This window comes from Pecten maximus, chromosome 7, assembly GCF_902652985.1.
Source record: "Pecten maximus chromosome 7, xPecMax1.1, whole genome shotgun sequence".
NCBI lineage: Eukaryota > Metazoa > Mollusca > Bivalvia > Pectinida > Pectinidae > Pecten > Pecten maximus.
This window is the reverse complement of record NC_047021.1, coordinates 36604739-36627200: the sequence shown is the minus strand read 5'-3', so window position 1 is coordinate 36627200 and position 22462 is coordinate 36604739. Positions and strand designations below refer to the sequence as shown.

The 22462-nt window shown below is 36.1% G+C and overlaps 1 protein-coding gene across 1 annotated transcript; it reads right to left on the bottom strand.

The window, feature by feature from the left end:
- Positions 1-6600: 6600 nt before the first annotated feature.
- LOC117331063 lies at positions 6601-11257 on the bottom strand. The gene is made up of 4 exons (XM_033889659.1): positions 10952-11257; positions 10245-10338; positions 8625-8791; positions 6601-7754 (listed from the first exon to the last, which is right to left on the bottom strand). Exons 1-4 carry the CDS (start codon positions 11007-11009, stop codon positions 7567-7569), a joined length of 507 nt encoding a protein of 168 aa, XP_033745550.1. The 5' UTR covers positions 11010-11257; the 3' UTR covers positions 6601-7566.
- Positions 11258-22462: the final 11205 nt, after the last annotated feature.

Below are 22462 nucleotides of genomic sequence, written 5' to 3'. Positions count from 1 at the left end.
AATATGCACTACTGAACAACCGGGAAAATACACCAATGAACCACCGGAAATACATCACTGAACAACCGGAAATGCATTACTGATCTACCGGGAAAACACACCACTGAACCACCGGAAATAAGTTATTGTACATCACTGAACAACCGGAAATACATTACTGATCCACCAGGAAACCACACCACGGACCACTTTAAAACAAACCACTGAACCACCGGAAAATACACTACTAAACAACCAGAAGTACATCACTGGATCACCAAGAAATACCCGACTGAACCACTTGAAAAATAGCAAGTGAACCACCAGAAAAAAGTACACCACTGAGTCACCGGTAAAACAAATTTAATGTCATCTTTTATATATATGTTAAACGGTAGGGCTTAATAATTGTACCTGCAGTCCCTATTGAATTATCGTAAAAGATGACTAAATTCGGGATCTTATCTTTTTCCATCTCGCAAAACAACTTTCTTCTTTCTAATTTCTCCCTCGGTGCTGCCTCACTTTTGGCCTTTAGTTGAGCGTTCGCCCCTAACAGGAAGGTTTTGGGTTCTGTTCCCTGGCCGAGACATACCAGAGTCTATCAAAAAACGGATGTTGTTACTCTTGCTTAACGCTCAGCATTTTATTAGTGGGACGACTGGTTCGCCCGTTGTCAGTATAATGTGACCGGGTGGGGTAACCTGCTGGCTGTCTTTGGCGATATACTTCTGTGAGGTAGCACTATTGAGTTGACATCAGTTCCATGCATATTGCAGCCTCCCAAAACACCAGGCTGTTCACAGGGCGATGAATACAGCAAACAAACACACATGCATTTCGCTCAAAGGTGAGGCCATCCTTCATTAACTATTGATAGGATATGCAAATAAGAAAGAAAAAAAAAACAAATACAAAACCAAAACAAATGGCTCTATCCAAACATATTTCATTTTCATAGTACAATAGGATTGGTCACAAATTATCGCAACTTCTCAATGTCTGCTCCTTTTATACAAAGGAAATTAGAGTAAGGAAGAGGGAAAGAAAATACAGAAAATAAAAGGGCTGTATGTTAAAGTTTTGACAATGCTTACTTATTTCTTTATCAATTTCCTTACTTATTTATTTTATATGTGAAGCAAGCTTAAAGCTTGTGGATTTTGTTTTTATAATGTTTGTTGTTTTTTTGTTTTTGTTTTTGTAACAAGGCGTGCCGGTTTAATATCAACGCCTCCGTCTGGACCAGCCTAAGAGTACGTAAGTGTTTCATCGTAGAATATTAAAGCCTATATTTGGTGGACGTTTATGAGATGTGGTCACCATAACTCTCAGTGTTGTACTCCAAATAAAAGCCTTGGATAGCAATAAAATGTACGGTCTATGTCAGCCAGCAATATTAAGCGGGAGGAGCATGGTCGGGTATGGCCGATATATAACATAACTTTCTCAGCTGTCTATTCTTCGTAATTCTACAGACTAATCACTTGTAGTGTGCCATTACAAATTAATATGTTATTTATTATGTATGTTTACGTCTTAATGTAGATAAAATCGCACCTAAGTTTCACTAATCCGAAAACACACTTTCCAGATGTCGCACGTTTACGTGAAATTAAAGCGACATTAATTGTTCTTGCATACGCATTAAACTTTGAATTCTTCATAAAAATGAGAAATGGATTAAAGGTATAGCAATACACGAGCTTTTATCGTGAAAGTATTTTATGTTTACGAATTTTAAAACACTATTTAGCTCGGTTGATGTCCGTACACAGTGCTAAACGTAGGGTACGGATGGAGTGATGTAGGTGTGAGTCTACACAGGTTCTGCTTACGTAGCAACATCTGCGTTCTTGTAGGACCTACCGAATTGTAATGATATTGTTTTGCACTGTTTTACAAAACGTGATTGCAGACAATTTCAATTTACGTAATTAATGGAACGTTTTTGTTTATTTTTGAAAATATATATAATATATATAATTAAGATATTTCTCAACAGCGATTTTGTATAGTTATAGTCGCTTTAATATAACTGTGGTAGAGTCTATCACGGTAGATATCTTATTAAAAGATAAGTTTCGTCACAGGGACTTGGGTTTATTTTCAGCCTACTGCCCATATGTATAGATACATATATGTAGCATGTATCGACCACCGGATGTGAATTTTTGCCAAGTCCCTGAACATTCGGTCCTCGCTTGTTTTCGTTAAATACAAATGTATTTCATTACAGCGATGAAGTTGTTTTCTATCATTAAAAATCTCTCATTGTTTCATAATATCATCAGCGAAATGATTCATCTCTTTGTGAACAAAATTAAAACGTAAGATTTAAAACATTCAGCTATCATATCTGCTATCTTTCAAGTAAGACAGCCATGGTGCAATCCATACACTCGCTAACTACACGGTTATCTCCCCTGCCTTCTCCCAATATTGTAAGTCTGCGGAAACGTGTTTGATTACATACATATATCTATATATCAATGTCTGTGTTATGATACAAATTCGATATGTATATTTGTTTTGTAGTATAGAGCGATCGCCATAATTTTAACTAAATGAAAACCATTGGACTCTTGCCTTTTTATTTTCTTAATCTATGCGACTGGTTTTGTGGCAATGTATTGAAATTGTGAATTGATAAACCCAATACTAGTTTGATGTTTTCTGATTCATTTTGGGAGAGTTACCTCCCTTCCACAGTGTGTACATGTATGTAAGTCTTCCCTGCATGGCTAATTTGCCTGACATTCCGAAATGCGATGTTCACCATGCATTGTTGAAAGAAATATTTGGTATCAGAATAAAAATAAATGATGTTGAAATCGTTACATTTGCTCGTCATTTTTTATTGAATATTTCCACGGAGAATTGGCACGAATTCCGTAAATTCTGTAAATCACTTCGATTTCGCGAATACTTTATTTCGCGAACTTACCTCTTCTGACATATTTGCAAATATATGATTTCGAAAACTCTGGTCTAGAAATGACTTTAGATTCGCGAATGAAGAGCTATTTATAAATAAGTACGATGGACTTCTGTGATGTCGGTTACCGATAGTTTGGCAGCCATCCAATGATGTTATTTTCATACAGATAATTGTGAAGGATTTGAATTCGCGATTGACTCTCCTCCTGTTTTAAAACGCGAAAATAAATCCACGCAAAATATAAGTGATTTACAGTATCATAGTATATGATACTAGTGTAATAGTATACATATGTTTAGTTGTACATTTTGTATATAGACGGTGGGTGGGAATGTACTTCACAGGCATTTGTAGTCTGATACGCAAAAGTTTGATGATCAATGATAAAAAAAATAAACTGGGGTTGATTGTACTACGGTGATAAATGTAGGCTAGCGTAGCGTGGTACAATCAACCGTGGTAATCCGACGATGCGTAGTTTCACTGCGATCCAATGTACAAAGGGACATAACTCTAACAAAAAGATTATTCCAGACTGAGCTCAACGGATATTGTCGACTTTTAAGAAAAACTTGTCAGGGCTGTCGCATGCTATATTTGCTCCTGTTTTCTACGTTGACAGTTTGTTACTAATTTATCAATCAATTCGTATTTGTGTACCTATAATATATACATAATATGGCGTCTTTTGCACCCGAAAAAGTGTGACGGCGCAACTAAACCAGCCGGTTTCGAAAAAAAAAAAAAAAAAAATCAGTTTAGTTCTGTTTCCAAAGCCAACTCATTCTGATACTGGACTGGAAAGAAATTGGCATTATTGTGATATAGTTTATAATATACATGTTAAACAGAGGGAACTTCTACAGCAGCAATTTTAGACTGAACATATATAGAGAATACATGGTCAGTGTCTTAAAATATAAGCTGTATTTTGGCGAGGGTAAAGAAAGACAAAAGTGGCGAGCCTTGGCGAGCCACTTTTGTCTTTCTGTCCCGAGCCAAAAATACAGCTTATATTTTAAGACACTGACCATGTATTCTATTTATCCTGCAACAGACATCAAAATAATCATCAGAAATAATCATTTTGAAGTGGAACGGTGTCAAAAATGACAGAAATATGTTCGCCTTTTAAACGTAGTTTCACTTTGAAGTAGGTCAGTCGAACTGACGCACGTGCTATGATTCCAAAATACAGCTGTTTTCCGTCACTGCCGTATACAGCAAAAGTATATACGGTGGGTGTATTCCGACAATGCGGTGGCAGTTGCAGGATAAAATTTGTAAGCTTTACTGTAACTTCATTCACAAACTACTAGTATATATTTCTCCCCATCAGTGGATGGCTATTGTGTTATATACATATGGACTGTTCGGCCTGTAGCTGTTGGGGGAATAACCTCAATTTGACCAAATAGGTATACCTATACATTTAACATCAATTTAATCATCATCTTTTATGAAGTTACTTTCTTCTAATCACGTAAAAATCAGACCAAACTAAGAAGATACCTCCTCCTTATTGGATATATTTAAGTTTGTTTACCTGTTTTATGTAAGGAGATGACTTAGCTAGACTCATTGTGAACATGATTCTGCATTAGAATGGTCCTGGTGTATGGTTGGGTTACATGCAGGGTTATTTAAAATAGATTTGGGTGTAACACTAACTGATTTGTGAAGTAATGTGTGCTGGGGAAGAAACAAATATTTCATGTCAGAGTTTTCTACATATTTATGAAAATCCTTTTGAGATGTAAACATACGGAAATCAGACCGACTCTCAACTTCAATTTCATCACCATCAGCACTTTCATCACACTCAACCGCCGCGGCGGCCGAGTGGTTAAGGTGTCCCGACACTTTAACACTAGCCCTCCAAAACGTAACCTACGTGGGGCGGTTACCAAGTACTGACTGTAGGTCGGTGGTTTTTCTCCGGGTACTCCGGCTTTCCTCCATCTCCAAAACTTGGCACGTCCTTAAATGACCCTGGCTGTTAATAGGACGTTAAACAAAAACAAACCAAAAAAAATCACACTCAACCTCATTTTCGTCCAGAGTTCGTTTTGGTTTTTGAAAGTCCATATTATTAATTTATTAAACCGGGCTCAATGTTTCTACTTGTGCCCATATTCCATTTTGTTTGGTCATCGGTACAACTTTTGCCCGTCAAATTCATTCTCACAGCATGCTCTAACTTCCATAACATTCCACCGACATGGCTACAAGTTTTACTCAACCCAGCAACACACGAACACTCGCCGGTATGCACTTGACCGTTTCTCTTTAGTCTCGAATATTTCCGTCAAATTGATAATATCAACATAGTTTCTAAATATACTTTTTTACATATTGATGCGTGCTACTCACTAATATACACGAACTATGATGTCAGACATTTTTAATTTTACAATTTTGACACTCCGAGCAATAAAACCCTAAACAAATTTGTTTCAATAAGTTACAACAATCATTTTATTTGCAAATCCCTGTGTCACACAGGAAATTAAAACGTACAACAACAAATCTCTGTGTGTCACAAAGGTTATTCAAAGGAGGTGGTGCATAGGAGGGCTAAATCGGCCCACAGCGATTTTTTTCCCGGAAACAAATTTTTGTCAAAAGCATAATATCCCCGATTATGTGGGAGGAATTAATTTTAAGTCCTCAATGTATATATTCTTTTTTTGGTGATTTCATTATTTCCCCATCAAACTGCATAAGAAGCTAATGATTTGACCATTAACTATTATAGAACATATTTTTATTTCCTATTTGTGAAACAAATTCACCCCATTTGTTTAAGGTTTAATTTTGTATATGAATCATCACGCTCCGTGACACTTAAATTAAATTTCAGCCTAATTTTATGACTTCTTTGTGAAAATCATTGTTTTTAACTTTTCATTTAAAGTCTAATACCACAAAGTTATTGATGGAGTACTATCAAAATTTCAGGTTAGAAATAATCTATGGATATTCATAAACATTTAATGAAACAAATTTATTTGGTGAATTACTGGATATGCCAAGATTTTATTATTGTTAAATGCATACACCCCCAATTTTGGACAACATATCAAAGTACCGAAAGTACTGAAAATAGAGGCAAATGCTAAAAATCCAACAAAAATAACAATGCAATCAGACTATACTGCTTGTGTCAGACAGGGTGCTCCTATTTAACCCTTGGTTTTTTAATACAATTTACTTCATCACCTTTCTTTGTATGCAAAAATCTTTTGTTATCCAGTAATTTTTGATGATTTTTTTTGGTTGTGTATTAAGATTAATATGCAAACATGTTTTTTAAAAGCAAAATTTGATAGTACTCCAACGATTATTACATTTTATCTACTTAACAAATAAAAGAAAATTTCAAGAAGGTAAATTTTTAACTGAAAATTTTGCTAAAAAAGCTGTAATTACACTTTCTATTATACAAATCCATGCTAAACACACATGTTTTTATAAAATATAACATCATATGAGACTATCAATGCAATATGAATTTTATCAAGTACTTTTGTACAAGAAATATATTTAATTTAAAAGGGAGGGTACACATTTTTTTACAGAAATCATGTTAGGTGGCGCTGCGTATACAGCATTTGCCAATTTTCGTTTTAGTGTCTAAAATGACATGTATTTGGTAAAAGTCTATCATAATATCATGCATAAAATAATATTCGGCCGTGGGCCGCCATGCACCACCTCCTTTACAAAAACATCAATTCATATGTCATATAGGAACTAACAATATACAAAAACGCAAATCCCTGTGTCACAAAGAAAATGCCAATGTACAAAAACGCAAATCCCTGTGTCAAACAGAAAACATCAATGTACGTCAACACAAATCCCTGTGTCATTCAGAAAACATCAATGTACGAAAACACAAATCCCTGTGTCATTCAGAAAACATCAATGTCCGAAAACACAAATCCCTGTGTCATTCAGAAAACATCAATGTCCGAAAATACAAATCCCTGTGTCATTCAGAAAACATCAATGTACGTCAACACAAATCCCTGTGTCATTCAGAAAATAAGCTTTTAGAAATTGTCGACGTTAGTCTAGGAGCTACTTTCTGTGAAAGACATTTCTGGCGAGCAAATCTGTCTCTAGCGTGATAAGCAACGGCTCTACCAACCGGGAAACAAGCATGCTCTGTCAGCTGAGTGACAGAGACCGTATTTAACAACGCTACGCCGATCCACTCCATTTTCACTTTTCCTCGTATTTTTTTTAAAGAATTTCATTTTGAAATTGAAATATCCAATCTTAAAACGAGTATTTTCCGTACTTCGTGGGAAAAATACATTATTCTGTGGAACAAAAATTAATATGTTTAAAAAATCACTTCTAATTCGAACAATTTTGATATCACTTTAAACAAATTACAGAATTTGAATTTTTGTACCAACCATCGTTGCATAAACATGTCTTAGAAAGAAGGTTATTCACAATTCATGAACTTTTTCTTGAACTTTTTAAGAACTACATATTATTTTTTGTACCGGTTTCCGGTTTTAGTCCAGTGTAGTTAGCATTATATCCAACAACAGTTATTATATATCCGGTTTCGCTTGATGCTGCTTCCGGTTTCGAGTTTCATCCTAAGTTAAGCTAATTTCATTCGCTTAAGTACTTAAATTTGAATTTGACCTATCGGTGTACTCAGAATGATATTCTGGAGACATGGACGGTGGCGTGATTGGAGACAGAGGAGGAAAGTCACGGGCCAGGTGGAAACTTGCAGGTAAGGTGTAGGTAAACACTCCATTTTGGTAATGGTTATGGCAGCTTGGATATTGCGTAGTAGTGTAAGCTGAAATACAAAAGAACAATTATCTTTACGATAACCATAAAGGTTTACACAAACGTTTGTTAGAATGTTCAAAAGAATAACTTTTCACGTAAAATAATGATAATTTTTGTTTAATAATAATTTGGCGGCTGGTTGTTGCCATTTTACATTAAACAACAAGAGGGGCACTAGGAAGGGAAAAGTTGTCAAGAAAGAGGCAATTACATTTTTTTAAACTTTCTAAAATTAACTTGTGCCACACAAATTAACCAATAAAATCGGGGCAGCATGTACAATTCTTATACACTCTACCAGTAAGGACGAAAATTAAGGACCTATTTTTTGTGATCAAAGCACCCTTTGATTGATTGATATATGACAATTGTCGTTTTATATCTCAACTCATACACAAAGATAACTTGGCCGTCTAATCCTGAAAGTTGATGTCAGGACTATTGGTAATTTTCAAGTAAGGATTTATCCCATGTAAAAATGTAGTTAAAATTAGACTTGTAATTTCCGCACCTCCACGAAACACTCCCGCTTAACTCCCGCTCCCCTACGCTACACTCCCGCTTCACTCCCGCTCCCGTACGAAACACTCCCGCTTCACTCCCGCTCCCGTACGATACACTCCCGCTTCACTCCCGCTCCCCTACGCTACACTCCCGCTTCACTCCCGCTCCCCTACGCTACACTCCCGCTTCCCTCCCGCTCCCGTAAGAAACATTCCCTCTTTACTCCCTCTCCCCTACGATAAACTAAAATACTAGGAATGTATCGTATCAATTTAATTCAAATTAGATTCGAGCTTATTCTTCTTTGTTCTTTAGTAAAAAGAGTAAAACTCAGGACCCTTGGATTTCGAGTTGAGGTCAATCATAAACTCACAAACAGAAGTTGTGTGGTTGAAACTGTCGTCCAGGTCTTTTGTGCGCCCTCCAACTTTACCACGTGACGTTTTCGCGAGCATGAAACATATGCAAATCGCAAATCCTACTATTGCGACGACCCCAATTGTGATAGCCACAGCCACGGCAACGATTGCTCCTACATCACTGTAAATATAGAAAATGAAAGTAAACATTTACATATTGTTGATCATTATTATTACAGTGTACTCCAAAAATACACCATTTGTTACATGTCGATTTTTTAAATACAAAGTAGTGTCATAAAAGACACCAAAATATTGTGTATTACAATATATATTTATATAAAAAAAAAAAACGACAAAAACAACAACAACATTTTTTTTATATACGATCGGAGCTCTTAAATGCTAGTTTGATCAGTATATAAAGTAGGGTAGTCGGACGGCGCAGTGGTAACAAACTCGCCTTCCACCTAGGCGGCCGGAGTTCGATTCCCCGATCGGACGTGAGAAGGTATACACTAGGGAAGTCAAAATACACATAGATTGTAACGTATTACCCGGTCCCTGTGTTTCCGTTTACACGATAGAAAGAAGTTCTTTGTTACATTACATTCTTTATCTAAATACATCCTCTTTCCTTTAACACGATCTTGATTTTTTTTTATTCACAATTTATTCTGAATATTTGATAGCATTGAGTCATGAATCATAACATTCCACGTGTTAACGACATACAGGGATATGTAAAAAGACTGGTATATGCATATGGAATACCTTGACAAGTTCTGACTTTGGGGTCGATAACTTTTGATACAACACACCTCACTCTTCATATTATAGGGAAAGGGCTTAATATAAGTTTGATAACTTGTGCCCAATTCCCATGTATATATTAAGATACAATAAAATATGTTTAAATCAAATTCATATTATACATATGTTCACCAAAAGAATAAATTCATGAGATTAGGAATTTATTTTTCGTCTTTGTTTCATCAGCCCAGAGACCTATATTAATTAGTATCTAGGTCTCTGATCAGCCGAGAAGGAAATTCTGAGGCCTGATTTTAAAGGCGTTCAGGATCGCCATTGAAATGCGTTTTATTTAAATTTTCGTAATACTTACACTGCAATTTCTTTAGAAACATTATCTACGCCTTTCTGTTTCTTTGGGAGTGGTTATTTATTTTTGTCTGTTTGTTTGCTGGGTCAATCGCCTCGGAAACAGCCAGTGCCAGTTTTAGACGGGGTCTCCTTGTAGTAGTTGATGACTACCTCACTTTCACAGCATCCTGAAGGCCCGACGCATGCCATCCAGAGCAATTAGGGTAAAGTGTCTTACCAAAGGACGCAACAACGACAGCAAAGAACGGCCCGTTTCTCAGCTTCCCGGGAAACACAAACCGACACGGGTAGGGATTGTCGAACAATTCACCTCAGATCTTCAACCGAGATTACGTCTTCATTAATTTGCATCTATCAGATCCCTGTGTTATTAGCTTTTTGTCAGCAGTTGGTTTCTATCACGGATAATGGGAACACGTCTTTGAAAAATGAATCAGCTGGGACGTGTAACACCGTGAGTTGGGGAAGCAGGCATATTACTACATATGAATGGCAAATGAAAGACTCACTGGCTGCAACACTGGTCGCCACAGCAATACCCGCTACAGTAGTTGTATGTTTCCTGTTTACTGTCGTAGCACAAGTCACCACCTCTACACAGATCTGCGAAAAAATGTAAAAACCGTAAAAAAATTGGAGTTTGTTAATAGAATATGGTTGTTTCTGTCTGATAAAAGTCCCTTTGTTCTACTGCAACACACTTGTATTGGAATGTTCTAGTTCATGTTGCGGTATAGATAGCTGTTTTGTACTAGAATGAGGAGAAGAAAACTGACGATAGACCGGCGTACTTCCAGGCTATCATGCAGTAAAATATTTCTATTGTTCTATTATTAAGTATGTGATGAATGTAACGAGTGAAGGTTTTTTTAATATTATATCTAGTCCTCAGTCTTGTTGCTATGAACAGTATAGCATATGATGAAACAGATTTAGCTAAGAAATGAAGGATTCGAAGTCACATTAGCTTGGTTGGTGTGTGTGGTTTTGGTGGCGGGCAGACGGAGGATTCACCGGCTTATAAATGTACACCATTGACTGTAGAGTCTGTCTTAACAGTATCGTCAGTAAAAGGTTCCTTAAAAGCTAAAATCATTGACTTGATATCAATAAAACAGGTCAGATTTTGAAACAGTCAATCAGTTGGTTAACCAATGTCATTATGCATATTATGTTCAGTGTTAAGAAATATATTCAAAATAATAAATGTACTTACTTATAAAGCTCAGAATACACACAAGCAAAATGTATCCATTCCATGGATGGTTCTTCATAATTCCTTCCAAAATCAGATGTTTAAAAAATGACGACCATGACTGATGTTCTCGGCAGATCTGACCATGTTCCTTCTATAGTATGTACTGTGCGCGGAGTCACATATACACGTTATAATTAAATATACAATGCCAAATTGTGATAATTCCAGTGACGTCACAGTTTACAGAGAACACCTTTTAAACCCGTTAACAGACAATCAGAATTGTTTTCCAATTAACAGGTCATTCGGCACGAATGGGTTTGTGATAAACATATGATAGACGTGTGATTGCGTACGTTCTGTTTAGGTCAATGTTTGACAAGTTTTGATTAATTTTTTTGGGGGGAGGGGATTATTTTTTGCACTTTTGTTGTTGGTATCTATGAACACTTAATTTGTCAGAACTGGCTCAATTGGTGTGAAAATATACTGTTTGCCCACACTCGACACTCAAGATTTGATTACAAAACATTCCTCCGACATGTAATTTATTTATTATATAGCGTCCCCACTCAATGGTCGCATTTCATCAGATCATGAACGCTCCACTAACCTACAAAAATACACACGCCTCACACACGTATATTCTTGTAACGTCGGGTTTCTTCTCATCTATGCGCATGTTCTTATGATAAATGATTAATATTAGTTATCAGATATCGATATACATTTTATTGTATGAAATGGTTTTAATTCTAATTAAGGCGATACCTATATTTCATATACATGTATATATATACCTAACATCTGAAGCGTAACTGGCCATTATTGTTTGGAGTCATTTAATGTATGTACCCGCTACATGTATATTATATGAGTACTTTAAACTACGATCCGGGTTTTAAATAAGGTATAATTATATCGCGTAATTAAATCATTGTTCTTTTGATATTCAACCTCGTTGTGTTTGGTATACAGCCAAAAGAATTTTTCGCGTTCATTCGGAGCATCTCGGCTTATTCCGTCAAGTTTACGAGTACTTGACGGAATTGGCCGACTAGACGATGTATGCATTATGTTTCAGTCTTTGGCGAACATAACAAAACTTGGCAATGACAGGTATGTGCCAATATCAACAGATTAAAATTACAGAACTAGTGTCCTCATAGATAGGTCTCGATTACAAAGACCACAACTATGACAGAAGTTATATGACACAACCAATATGATATTTAAGAGTGTGACGTTTCGTTGACTACACTGTCATCTTCATCAGACTAATGATCATTGTGAAGCGTACTAGAACTGTCTTATGTAGTGTCCGAGACGGTAAAAGATTTGATCTACTCTGAAGGATGTTTTGTCTTTATCATGATCTTATTGACACCAAGTTCGAAAATAGTGTGACGAGATGGTAAAAATAAAATAGAATCAAACAAGTGTATGAGATGTTATGATGTACTGTAGTCGAATCGACTAAGCTTTGTTTAACACTTGGTAATAGATGTGCGAGAGTATGTGCCCCCTCGTCCCTGTTTATTTTTGGTTTGTTTTTGTTTAACGTCCTATTGACTGCCAGGGTCATTTAAGGACGTGCCAGGTTTGGAGGTGGAGGAGAGCCGGAGAACCCGGAGAAAAACCACCGGCCTACGGTCAGTACCTGTCAACTGTCCCACGTAGGTTTCGAACTCGCAACCCATAGGTGGAGGGGACACCTTAACCACTCGGCCACCGTGGCCCCAGTCCCTGTTTAGTACTGGACCGCTGCGGCGTATCCAGATGACCTCCCTGATCAGCCGCCTGGATAGGTTGTTTTCCCTATCAACAATTGATTAATTTTCCAAGTCAATTATGTGATCTGGAGATACCAATGCGACAATGCGACAATGCGACAATACAACATGGCCGAAATAAACGACATCAGCGTAATAGCCAGAGCTCTGAAATCACGTATTTAATACCGTGACAGCCAGTGATCTGAAACCATGTGTTCCATACCGTAACAGCTAAAGCTCTTAAACGAAGTGTCCCATTCCGTAACAGACAGGAATCTGAAACTATGTGTTCCATTCCGTGACAGCCAGGAATCTGAAAATATGTGTTCCATACCGTGACAGACAGGGATCTGAAATTATGTGTTCCATGCCGTGACAGACAGGGATCTGAAACTATGTGTTCCATACCGTGACAGCCAGGGATCTGAAACTCTGTGTTCCATACCATTGTAGAAAAGGGATATGAAACTATGTGTCCCATACCGTGACAGCCATGGATCTGAAACTATGTGTTCTATGCCGTGACAGCCATGGATATGAAACTATGTGTTCCATTCCGTGACAGCCAGGAATTTGAAACTATGTGTTCCATACCGTGACAGACAGGGATCTGAAATTATGTGTTCCGTGCCGTGACAGCCGGAAGTCTGAAACTATGTGTTCCATTCCGTGACAGCCAGGGATATGAAACTATGTGTTCCATACCGTGACAGCCATGGATACGAAGCTATGTGTTCCATTCCGTGACAGCCAGGAATCTGAAAATATGTGTTCCATACCGTGACAGCCATGGATACGAAGCTATGTGTTCCATTCCGTGACAGCCAGAAATTTGAAACTATGTGTTCCATTCCGTGACAGCCAGGAATCTGAAAATATGTGTTCCATTCCGTGACAGCCAGGAATCTGAAAATATGTGTTCCATACCGTGACAGCCAGGAATGTGAAACTATGTGTTCCATTCCGTGACAGCCAGGAATCTGAAAATATGTGTTCCTTACTTTGACGTTTTAGTTCGCGTTGCTTAAAATACTACTGTTCCTGAAAGAGCAAGAAGATTTCTTTTAGAATGGATAAAATTTTGTAGATTACAGAGGCCTTGTCCATTTATTATCTTAAAGGTTACAATTACTACACTTCAAATAGCCTACTGATAATTTGTTGTGAAAAAAACCCCAAATTAGTGGACAGAAAGCAAAGTTTGACATAAAGAAGTCATGGAATCTGATAAGGCGCTCTGGCCCTCTAGAGTAAGACAACTCCCAAGGCGTTGATCTGCCGAAAGATGCACAGACCTTAAACATGTTTATCAAGTTTTAACGTTGAACCTATAAAGACCAAGTAGTTTAACAGCTTCTTCGCAACGAATTACAACTTCACCAATTTTAAATTACAAACGATAGCTATTGGGAAGAAATCAGTAGAAGAGCTAAGATCGTTCAAAATTTGTGAAATTTAAATTCATTGTGAAGAACTTTATTTGTTAAAACGATTATTGTTTAAATATATGCATGTGTATACAATACGATGGGGATGTACTTATATTTTAAAGACAAGGAATCGGCAAGGTATATCTAGAGTTACTCGTTAAAAACAAATTACAGCTTTTGAGATTGTCTTAATTTACAGATGTGCCAGTCCACATCGAAAGACGCGTCTATATATTGATCCGAGGTCGATTGACGGTTTGGTTGGAATATACTTGTTGAATTAGCAGCTTCTTAATTAAAAAAAATACTTCTTCTTGTGACAGCTGCAGAATTTTAAAAATCATTAGCAACACGAATCCTTGTGACGCATTCTCTTCATGTAAGTACGCAAATCAGGTCTGGTGCTAATTTGGTTTTCATAAACGTTTGAATTGGTATATAATATATTACCATATCAACATTTGATTACAAATTGTCATCTCAGATTAAGTTAGTGAACATAGACTGTTATCCTCTTTCTGTTTTTCGAGGAGTTAAAACCATTTACAGTCCTGTGCTATCGTGGTTATGTCCTTGGTAAATACACTTTGTCCGTAGAAAGAAAAGAAAGAAAGAAAGAAAGAAAGAAAAAAAAAAGATGAACGTATATAATTATACATGTACATGTGTTTGTAGTATGATATCATCTCAGGATACGATTACATGAATTATCACAAAATCACAGTCTTATTAATTAATGTCGTTGAAAGCTTGGTTTAGCTTATTGATGTTGGAAGTCAGAACAAACAGACAAGACAGAGAAGGAAAGAACGAAAGAAAGGAAGATGATTTGAACGATAGAGTGATATTTTAGGATTTTCTCTCACATCTCGCAATGTTGGATAGAGTTTGTCCATGTAAGATAGCTAAGGAATATCTTGCATAGCATTTCACGCGCGCGGAGGAATCTGCGTTCAAGGGGGGCAACTCTTACAGCGTCTTGTGCTTGCGTTCATTACTGTCAGCCGTCATCGCCGGTGGCAGGTTTGAAAATTTAGACTTAACTACAAAAATATATGCATTCGTTAGTAGATACAGGTATCGTACCAGTCGTGACGTCATGCAGTGCCAGTTAAATTGTCTAAACAGTAAAAAGTGTTCAGTAAAATGGTCAAAAATGTTGAAGTGTAGATCAAATTATATCTAAAATTGGAAAAATCATTTCTGATAGAACTACTTTTTTTCGCGGATGTTGACAATTTGATCACGGCCACGTCAAAACTTGGTCCAATTACGGCGATTTCACTCGGCGAAGTATACATTCGTTCATCGTTGAACCATAACATGGATTGAATTTGTGTGCAAAATTACAGTTTGCAAAAAAATGTGTATGGTCTTTCAGAGTAATTTTTGGTAAAAACCTCTAAGAATATAAAAAAAAATGGTTGTGTTACGAGGGAAAAAGACTCTCCTATTGACTGTAAACCCCCGGGATCACAAAATGTGGTAATACCCCCAACAAACCTGGGGTTTCACCACATTCTGTGACCCTCGGGAGGAATATTCCTATCCTACATACACACATATGAAAGAGTCTTATAATATCGTTACAAGAAAGTGAAATCAAGCTTGATGATTGACACAAACACCTTGTAGAAATCAGTTAATAGGTGTAATTAGTTGATCTACCCGCAGGAATTAACAGACATTCGACTTGTACTTTTCACATATGTAATGTAAAACGTCCATGTGGGACTTTCCACACAGTTATATAATGTAGAATGTCGGTTGGAACTTACATCACTTCTAATGTACAAGGTCTGACCGAAATTATTAACACGAAAAAGCACAAGGTCTCGGTATTTAACCATTAAAATGTACGATTTCGTATAGAAATGTCTATAAAGCATGGACTTTATTTTGACAACAATCACAATATACACGTACAGGTAAAAGCCCCAGGTGAGCTAGTTTACCCGTGAACTTTAAAGGTCGGGGTCTACAGGTATCGGGTATATATAAGTAGCAGTAATTATACCTACAAATAATGTCCGATATTAGGTAACATCTAATTGAATTATCGGCTGGACGGGGAGTCCGGACACGCTGGGATACTCGAGGGATTATCGTTTAATCCTCGTCCCAGTTTGTAACACAATTTATGTAATGTTTGGCAAGGCTTGGTAAACGATGAGTTTGGTGGTGTTTGGGAGAGACCAGTATTAATGCCGAATGGATTTTGTTACAAAATTTCAGCCCAGTTTCATACTGATTGCACATTGAACAGACAATACCTATGTACTTGGATATTATCATGGAGTCAAAAAGATGGTTGCAGAATCTGACTCGCGTCTCCTTCCTAGGTATGGACTTTATAGTTTTACATACATGTACAATTTATATACGTAAAATGCATCAAGTATACTTTTGTTTGTACACCTGTATATAGATATATGTCTCAAATATGCTTTTATTTTACGTGACCTCATGTTCGGAGAGCCACGGTTGATTGCATCACAGGGGTCTGCATCTGGTTAATATTTATAGAAAAAATAGCCCCTACTTTATTTATTACCAAGGTGTAACACTTGAAAAGTCAGAAGTCGTGTGGTGAACTTCGATTCACATTGAATTTATGTTAAATCCGACTAAAATATCAAATGTCCAAAATTTCCAGTGATGTAATTTGGTTTAGAATCAATGCATGTTGTGCCTTTGCCGTGTGACAATGCTTTAAAGGTGTTAAAATGGACCAAAAGCGTTCGTCATAGGATTTAGTCTAGAGCGGTTTTGCAACGGGCAATCTGATTGGTCGACAAGTTAAATCAACTCTAAGATACATATACAAATATTTTTTTTATGGGATGGGAAAACAAGCTTAGAGCTTATATTGATTCCTTTTCCATGTACATACAAAGGCAAATATAAATCTTCGGAACTGGAACACCTAACATCAATATGAAATGAAATAATGATATTTGTTGGTTACAATTAAAACCAATAGACATATATACATGTGATGACTAGAATTAATAGTAGAAATAAACAACAGTGACACCTGTAAATAGAATTACCTTATATAGCTACGTATATATGTATGTCATTATACATTTGATAAATGACTAATGGTTCAAAAATATCAGCTAAAACGTTTACTTAGCTTAATTTAATTTTGTACTGTCAAGAATATTTGATCATTTTTCTGTATTGAATAAGTATCATTTCCCCATAGCAAAGTTTTTTCAGTTAATATTATATCTAACTGAAATAAGGTATTTTGTCTGATAATGTTGTACTTGTCACACGATAGTAAAAAATGGTAAGTACTTTCTACTAACCCACAAGAACATAATGGACTTTCCTCTAAATTTCTTATGTATAGATGTTGTTTAAGATTACTACATTTGAGCCTTAATCTTGTATGTAAGATTTGAAGATTTCTATTTCCTGTGTTAAAATAATTGGGGATTATTAGTTTGTTCTTTTGTAAAAAGCCTTTGATTATACTGACAGACGGATTTTCTCGAATATCAACTGGTAATGCATTCCATAACTGTATTGAGGCATTTAATAATGAGGTTTTGTAAAACTGAGTTCTGCAATTATTTGAGAGTAAATTATTTAAATTTCGTGTATTATGCCTATGACTATCTGATGCTTTACCTGAAATAAGATCTGATAGATAAAATGGAGTTTTCTTGTGATACATTTTATGAAACTGTACAATTTTGTGATTTTCCCGTCTTTTAGATAATTTTTCCCAGCCCACATCTTTATACAATAGATTTACACTAGACAATTTTGTAGCACCTGTAACTATTCTTGCTGCTTCTATTTGAATGTTTTCTAAATTTTGATACAAGTAATTTGGTAAATTATCCCAGACAATATCAGAATATTCCAAAATAGGTCAAATAAAAGCGAATATATTGTTTGGAGATAATTCCTATCAAGGGTGTTTTTTAAATTTCTTAATACTGCTAGTCTTGGTGATACTTTTTTTCAATATATATATAGTCAACATGTTTATGCCATGTACCATCGTCAGATATCAATACCCCGAAGTGTTTATGAGATTTTACACTAGTTACATTTATATTGTTCATAGTGATAGGATCATAGATTCCTGGTATAGTTTTCCTGCTAATTAAAAACGATTCTGTCTTATCGGGATTGAATTTTACTAACCACTTAATTACCCATATATGTATTTTCGAAAGATCATTATTGATAGTATTGATAGCGAGAAAGCGATTTTTAACTATTATATACAAGGCTGTATCATCAGCAAATAATTTCATTTTACAATTTATGTCATTCACAATATCATTTATGTATACGAGAAAGAAAAGAGGCCCTAAGATTGAACCTTGAGGCACACCTGCTTTGATATTTTGAGTTTCCGAAGAAATACCATTTATTACAACCCTTTGACTTCTGCCAGATAAATAATTTTCGCACCAAGCTAGTAATTTCCCAGATAGATAGACTACTTCCGTTCCACACTCTATAAATCGTCCGATGTTCAGGTGTTACACCTTGCTAATATATTAGGAGTAGGGAGTGCTATTTTATTTTTATAAATGCTAAGCAGATAGAGACGCGCGTGATTGCACTACACTACGATACACTTATAACCTGGTGATACACGAAGCGTAGTAAAGTGCAATCAACCGCGGGTATCCGACAATGCGTGACCTTTCATTCATACATGCAATTTAATCCTTCTTAAAGATAAACACAAAAATGCAGCCGATAAAAATATATTGTTATCGGATTTGAATGATAATAAAATTTAAAAAAAAATCATAACAACAACACAAAGAACAAATAAAAAGGAAGAAAAAAAGTGAGGAAAAACAAAGAACAAAAAAACAAAACAAAAACAGCAAATCGGCAAATTCGGATTTTTTTTCGTTACGGAATCAAATTGAAGCTAAATGAAACAAATATCGTAATTCAAGTAAATTAAATTTCGTATGTATGCATGTCTGATACACTCATTTTTTTCTTTTTCATTACGTCTCAACAGTGATACTGTTGTTTGCTATCGTGCATGGAGCAGGCATCGACATTCACGAACAGGAAAGGTAAGTAAAAGGATTTATGTATGATAAATGGTCGGCATGCTTGTTTTGTCATATGAACCTTTGCTAAAGGTCGTTTACAAGGTTAACACTAAAAATAAACTTTATTGTATATAAATTCAAGGAAATAATCTATACCGCGAGTAAATAGTCTGTGTTGTTATAATTTCCGACAATTCAATCATCAAGAAATTTGGGAAAAGGTATTCATGGTACAAAATCGTGCTTTATGCATCTTTCTTCTGTAAAATTATCTCCCTTTGTGGAATTCTTTTGTAGAAACAAAATGAGTTAAAGTTTTGCAATGGATTTAAAACGATTGTGCTTTCTCTCCTTGCTGCAAAACGTATCAATCTAAATAAGTAAACATTAACATTATATATTTGTATATGATTTTCACTTTCGAAAACTATCAAATATGTTTTTACAGGAGCGTGGCCCAGAAGATGGCGCTGGCATCACGAATCATAGTGGCGGTATTGGCTATAGGCGGCCTGTGTCTGGGATATTTTCTATTCCGAGGGTGGCTCAGCTGTTCATGTAGTCGTCAACAGAATATAAACGAAATACCGAGTGTTTGAACAGTATATACAGAGACTGATGCAACAAGACAAGTTTAAAATATGGGGATATACGTGTATATCCTAATACCGTTGACGGTAATGGCGCGAGAGATGGATATCTATGATGACGTTGAACAACAGTGACAATCCTGTGCTATGAAACAATGAACGAAGGAAAGAGAAATGGAGAAATATCATTATTCGAAGTAAACTTAGTAGTCTTTAACTCCAACTTGATCTAATTTTGATATGCTGATTCTTATTTTGGGATTTTTTATTGTTTTATTTTTTCTAATGAAGAAATTGAACGAACTGGAGATGTCACAAAATACATGTTGATTACATTATCGTTGACGATACAAACTCCCCATGTTAATCAGGTGTAACACTTAGGATGATATTCGACAAAATCAAAAGCATGACCCCCTTACCTCAACAGAAACCAGTTAACTAAAGTTTGAATATATATAACACTGCATTAATGCATCTTTCTCTCACTACTGGATGCTTGACGTGATAAAACAGCTTATGATTATTTATAGGTTACCGGATATTTCTAACTGAGTGGGAGTAAGAACTCTTGGGTATAGTTTTGTCGCAATACCCAGGACATTACCTGGTGTTCTTTACTTTAAGAATACACAATATTTGTGAGTTGCGAGAATAGACAATGCTTGTATCTTAATGTTGACATTTCTTGTGTGTGTTTGTTATATGAACTGTACTTACGAAAAGATCGTTGACAAGTATGCAATCTAATTAAAATTAGACTTGTAATTTCCGCTCCTCTACGATACACTGCAATACAATTTGCATTGCAGTGGATCGTAGAGGAACGGAAATTACAAGTCTAATTTTAATTAGATTGGACAAGTATGTAAATAACAATTTTTGACGCGTAGGAATACATTAGTTATAGCCGGGCCGGTGCACACATGCGCAATTAGAGTGTGAATGCGCAATTATTTTCGTTTCTGTTTTTACTCTTTGTTTTTTGCAATAAAATATGAATGAAATATCGTAAAAACAAGAATCGTTCCTTTATTAATTAATTGCTTAATGTTTTGTTTATTGTTGACGTACTAATTAGATGAGTCCAGGATGACAGAAAAGAGTCATAATATCGGCGGTAACTTTAATCACTACCCGTTTGTGTTGTGTATTCTGTCTAGTCCTTTTTCCAGAAAAGAAAACATTGTGTGATTGGCAAACAAATAAATAGCATAAAAAAGTTATTTTAACTTTCAAAATAAACCACCAAGAAATGCTTTGCAGGAAATTCTGTTTAACGTTAATGCCATACACAAGGGTAGGAAGGTACATGTACGTCATCAAGTAGTTCACAAACACACTTTTGGCGGGGGGAATTAACGTTGGTTCGGGGGTAGATCAGACGTAGTTAAGGTATTAACACCGTCATAATTTTAGCCGCCACAGGTCCTAAATACCCATTGTATCTGCATTGTTCTTTGACCAAGCATTTCAGTTTTCTTCTGCTTTAGTTTTTTTCAAACACTCCGGACAAGTTCGATTTACACGGTACTTCACACGCACACTTACGTCCAGTCGTTCCTATTTTCAGTCTGTTTCGAACACATTTGTTTAATTTGGATGCAGATGAAGTATCCATTCATATTATCTGAAATGGCTGTCATGAAATGCATTTTTATGAATATATATTGCCCAATAATCTTGCATTTCACAAATGTTTTGTGTCATTTACATAAATTGTCCTCAACCACACTCCAAAATACGGCGGTCATCACCTTGCATATTGAATACAAATCTTGTCTTCTTTCTAGGATGTCCCAGGATGCCAAGAAAAAGAATCACAACTTACTTTCCATGTGACTATCAAGTCAAATGTTTACAGTACAACTTGATAGGTTTTTAGCAGTATGATTAGTTTGTGAGCAGTATGATAGCTTTTATAAGCAGTATGATACGTTAATGTGCAGTATGACACTTTTTATGAGCAGTATGATCTGGTTTGGAGCAGTATGATACTTTTTCTGAGCAGTATGATACTTTTTATGAACAGTTTGGTTTTGTTTATTTTGTTTCACGTCCTATTAACAGCCAGGGTCATTTAAGGACGTTCCTGGATTTGGAGAAAGGTCAGAGTACCCGGAGACAAATCACCGGCCTAAAGTCAGTACCTGGCAACTGCCCCACGTAGGTTTCGAATTCGCAACCCAGAGGTAGGGGCTAGTGATTAAGTGTCGGAACACCTTAACCATCCGACCATCGCGGCCCCCTCAACCACCGCGGCCCCTTTTATGAACAGTATGATACGTTTTATGATATTGTGTCGTGTGTTTAAAACGTATTTCGCCGTTCACCAGAAGGTGTACAAATACGACAGCAATACCATTTTCCTGTCTCGCTTTGGCGTTTGTTCTTTTCGTGTGAGAAATAGTAAGTGTTAGCAGAATGAACAGTTGGTGAAAATACACGGCCATTAGTCAAGCACATTAGTTATTTAAGGAATGAAATTATTTTTGAAACATTCAAGAGGTCATCACAACATATGTTCAGAGAGAATATTGAACAGATCATTTTCATTCCTTATATTTACGTTATGATTATTTTTGATTTGATCTGTTAAAGCAGCCAATAATATACAAAATGCATTTTTTCATGTTTTTACCTGGGAGTGACGTCGGAGAGAGAACAGCCGTTTTTGCGGGAATAT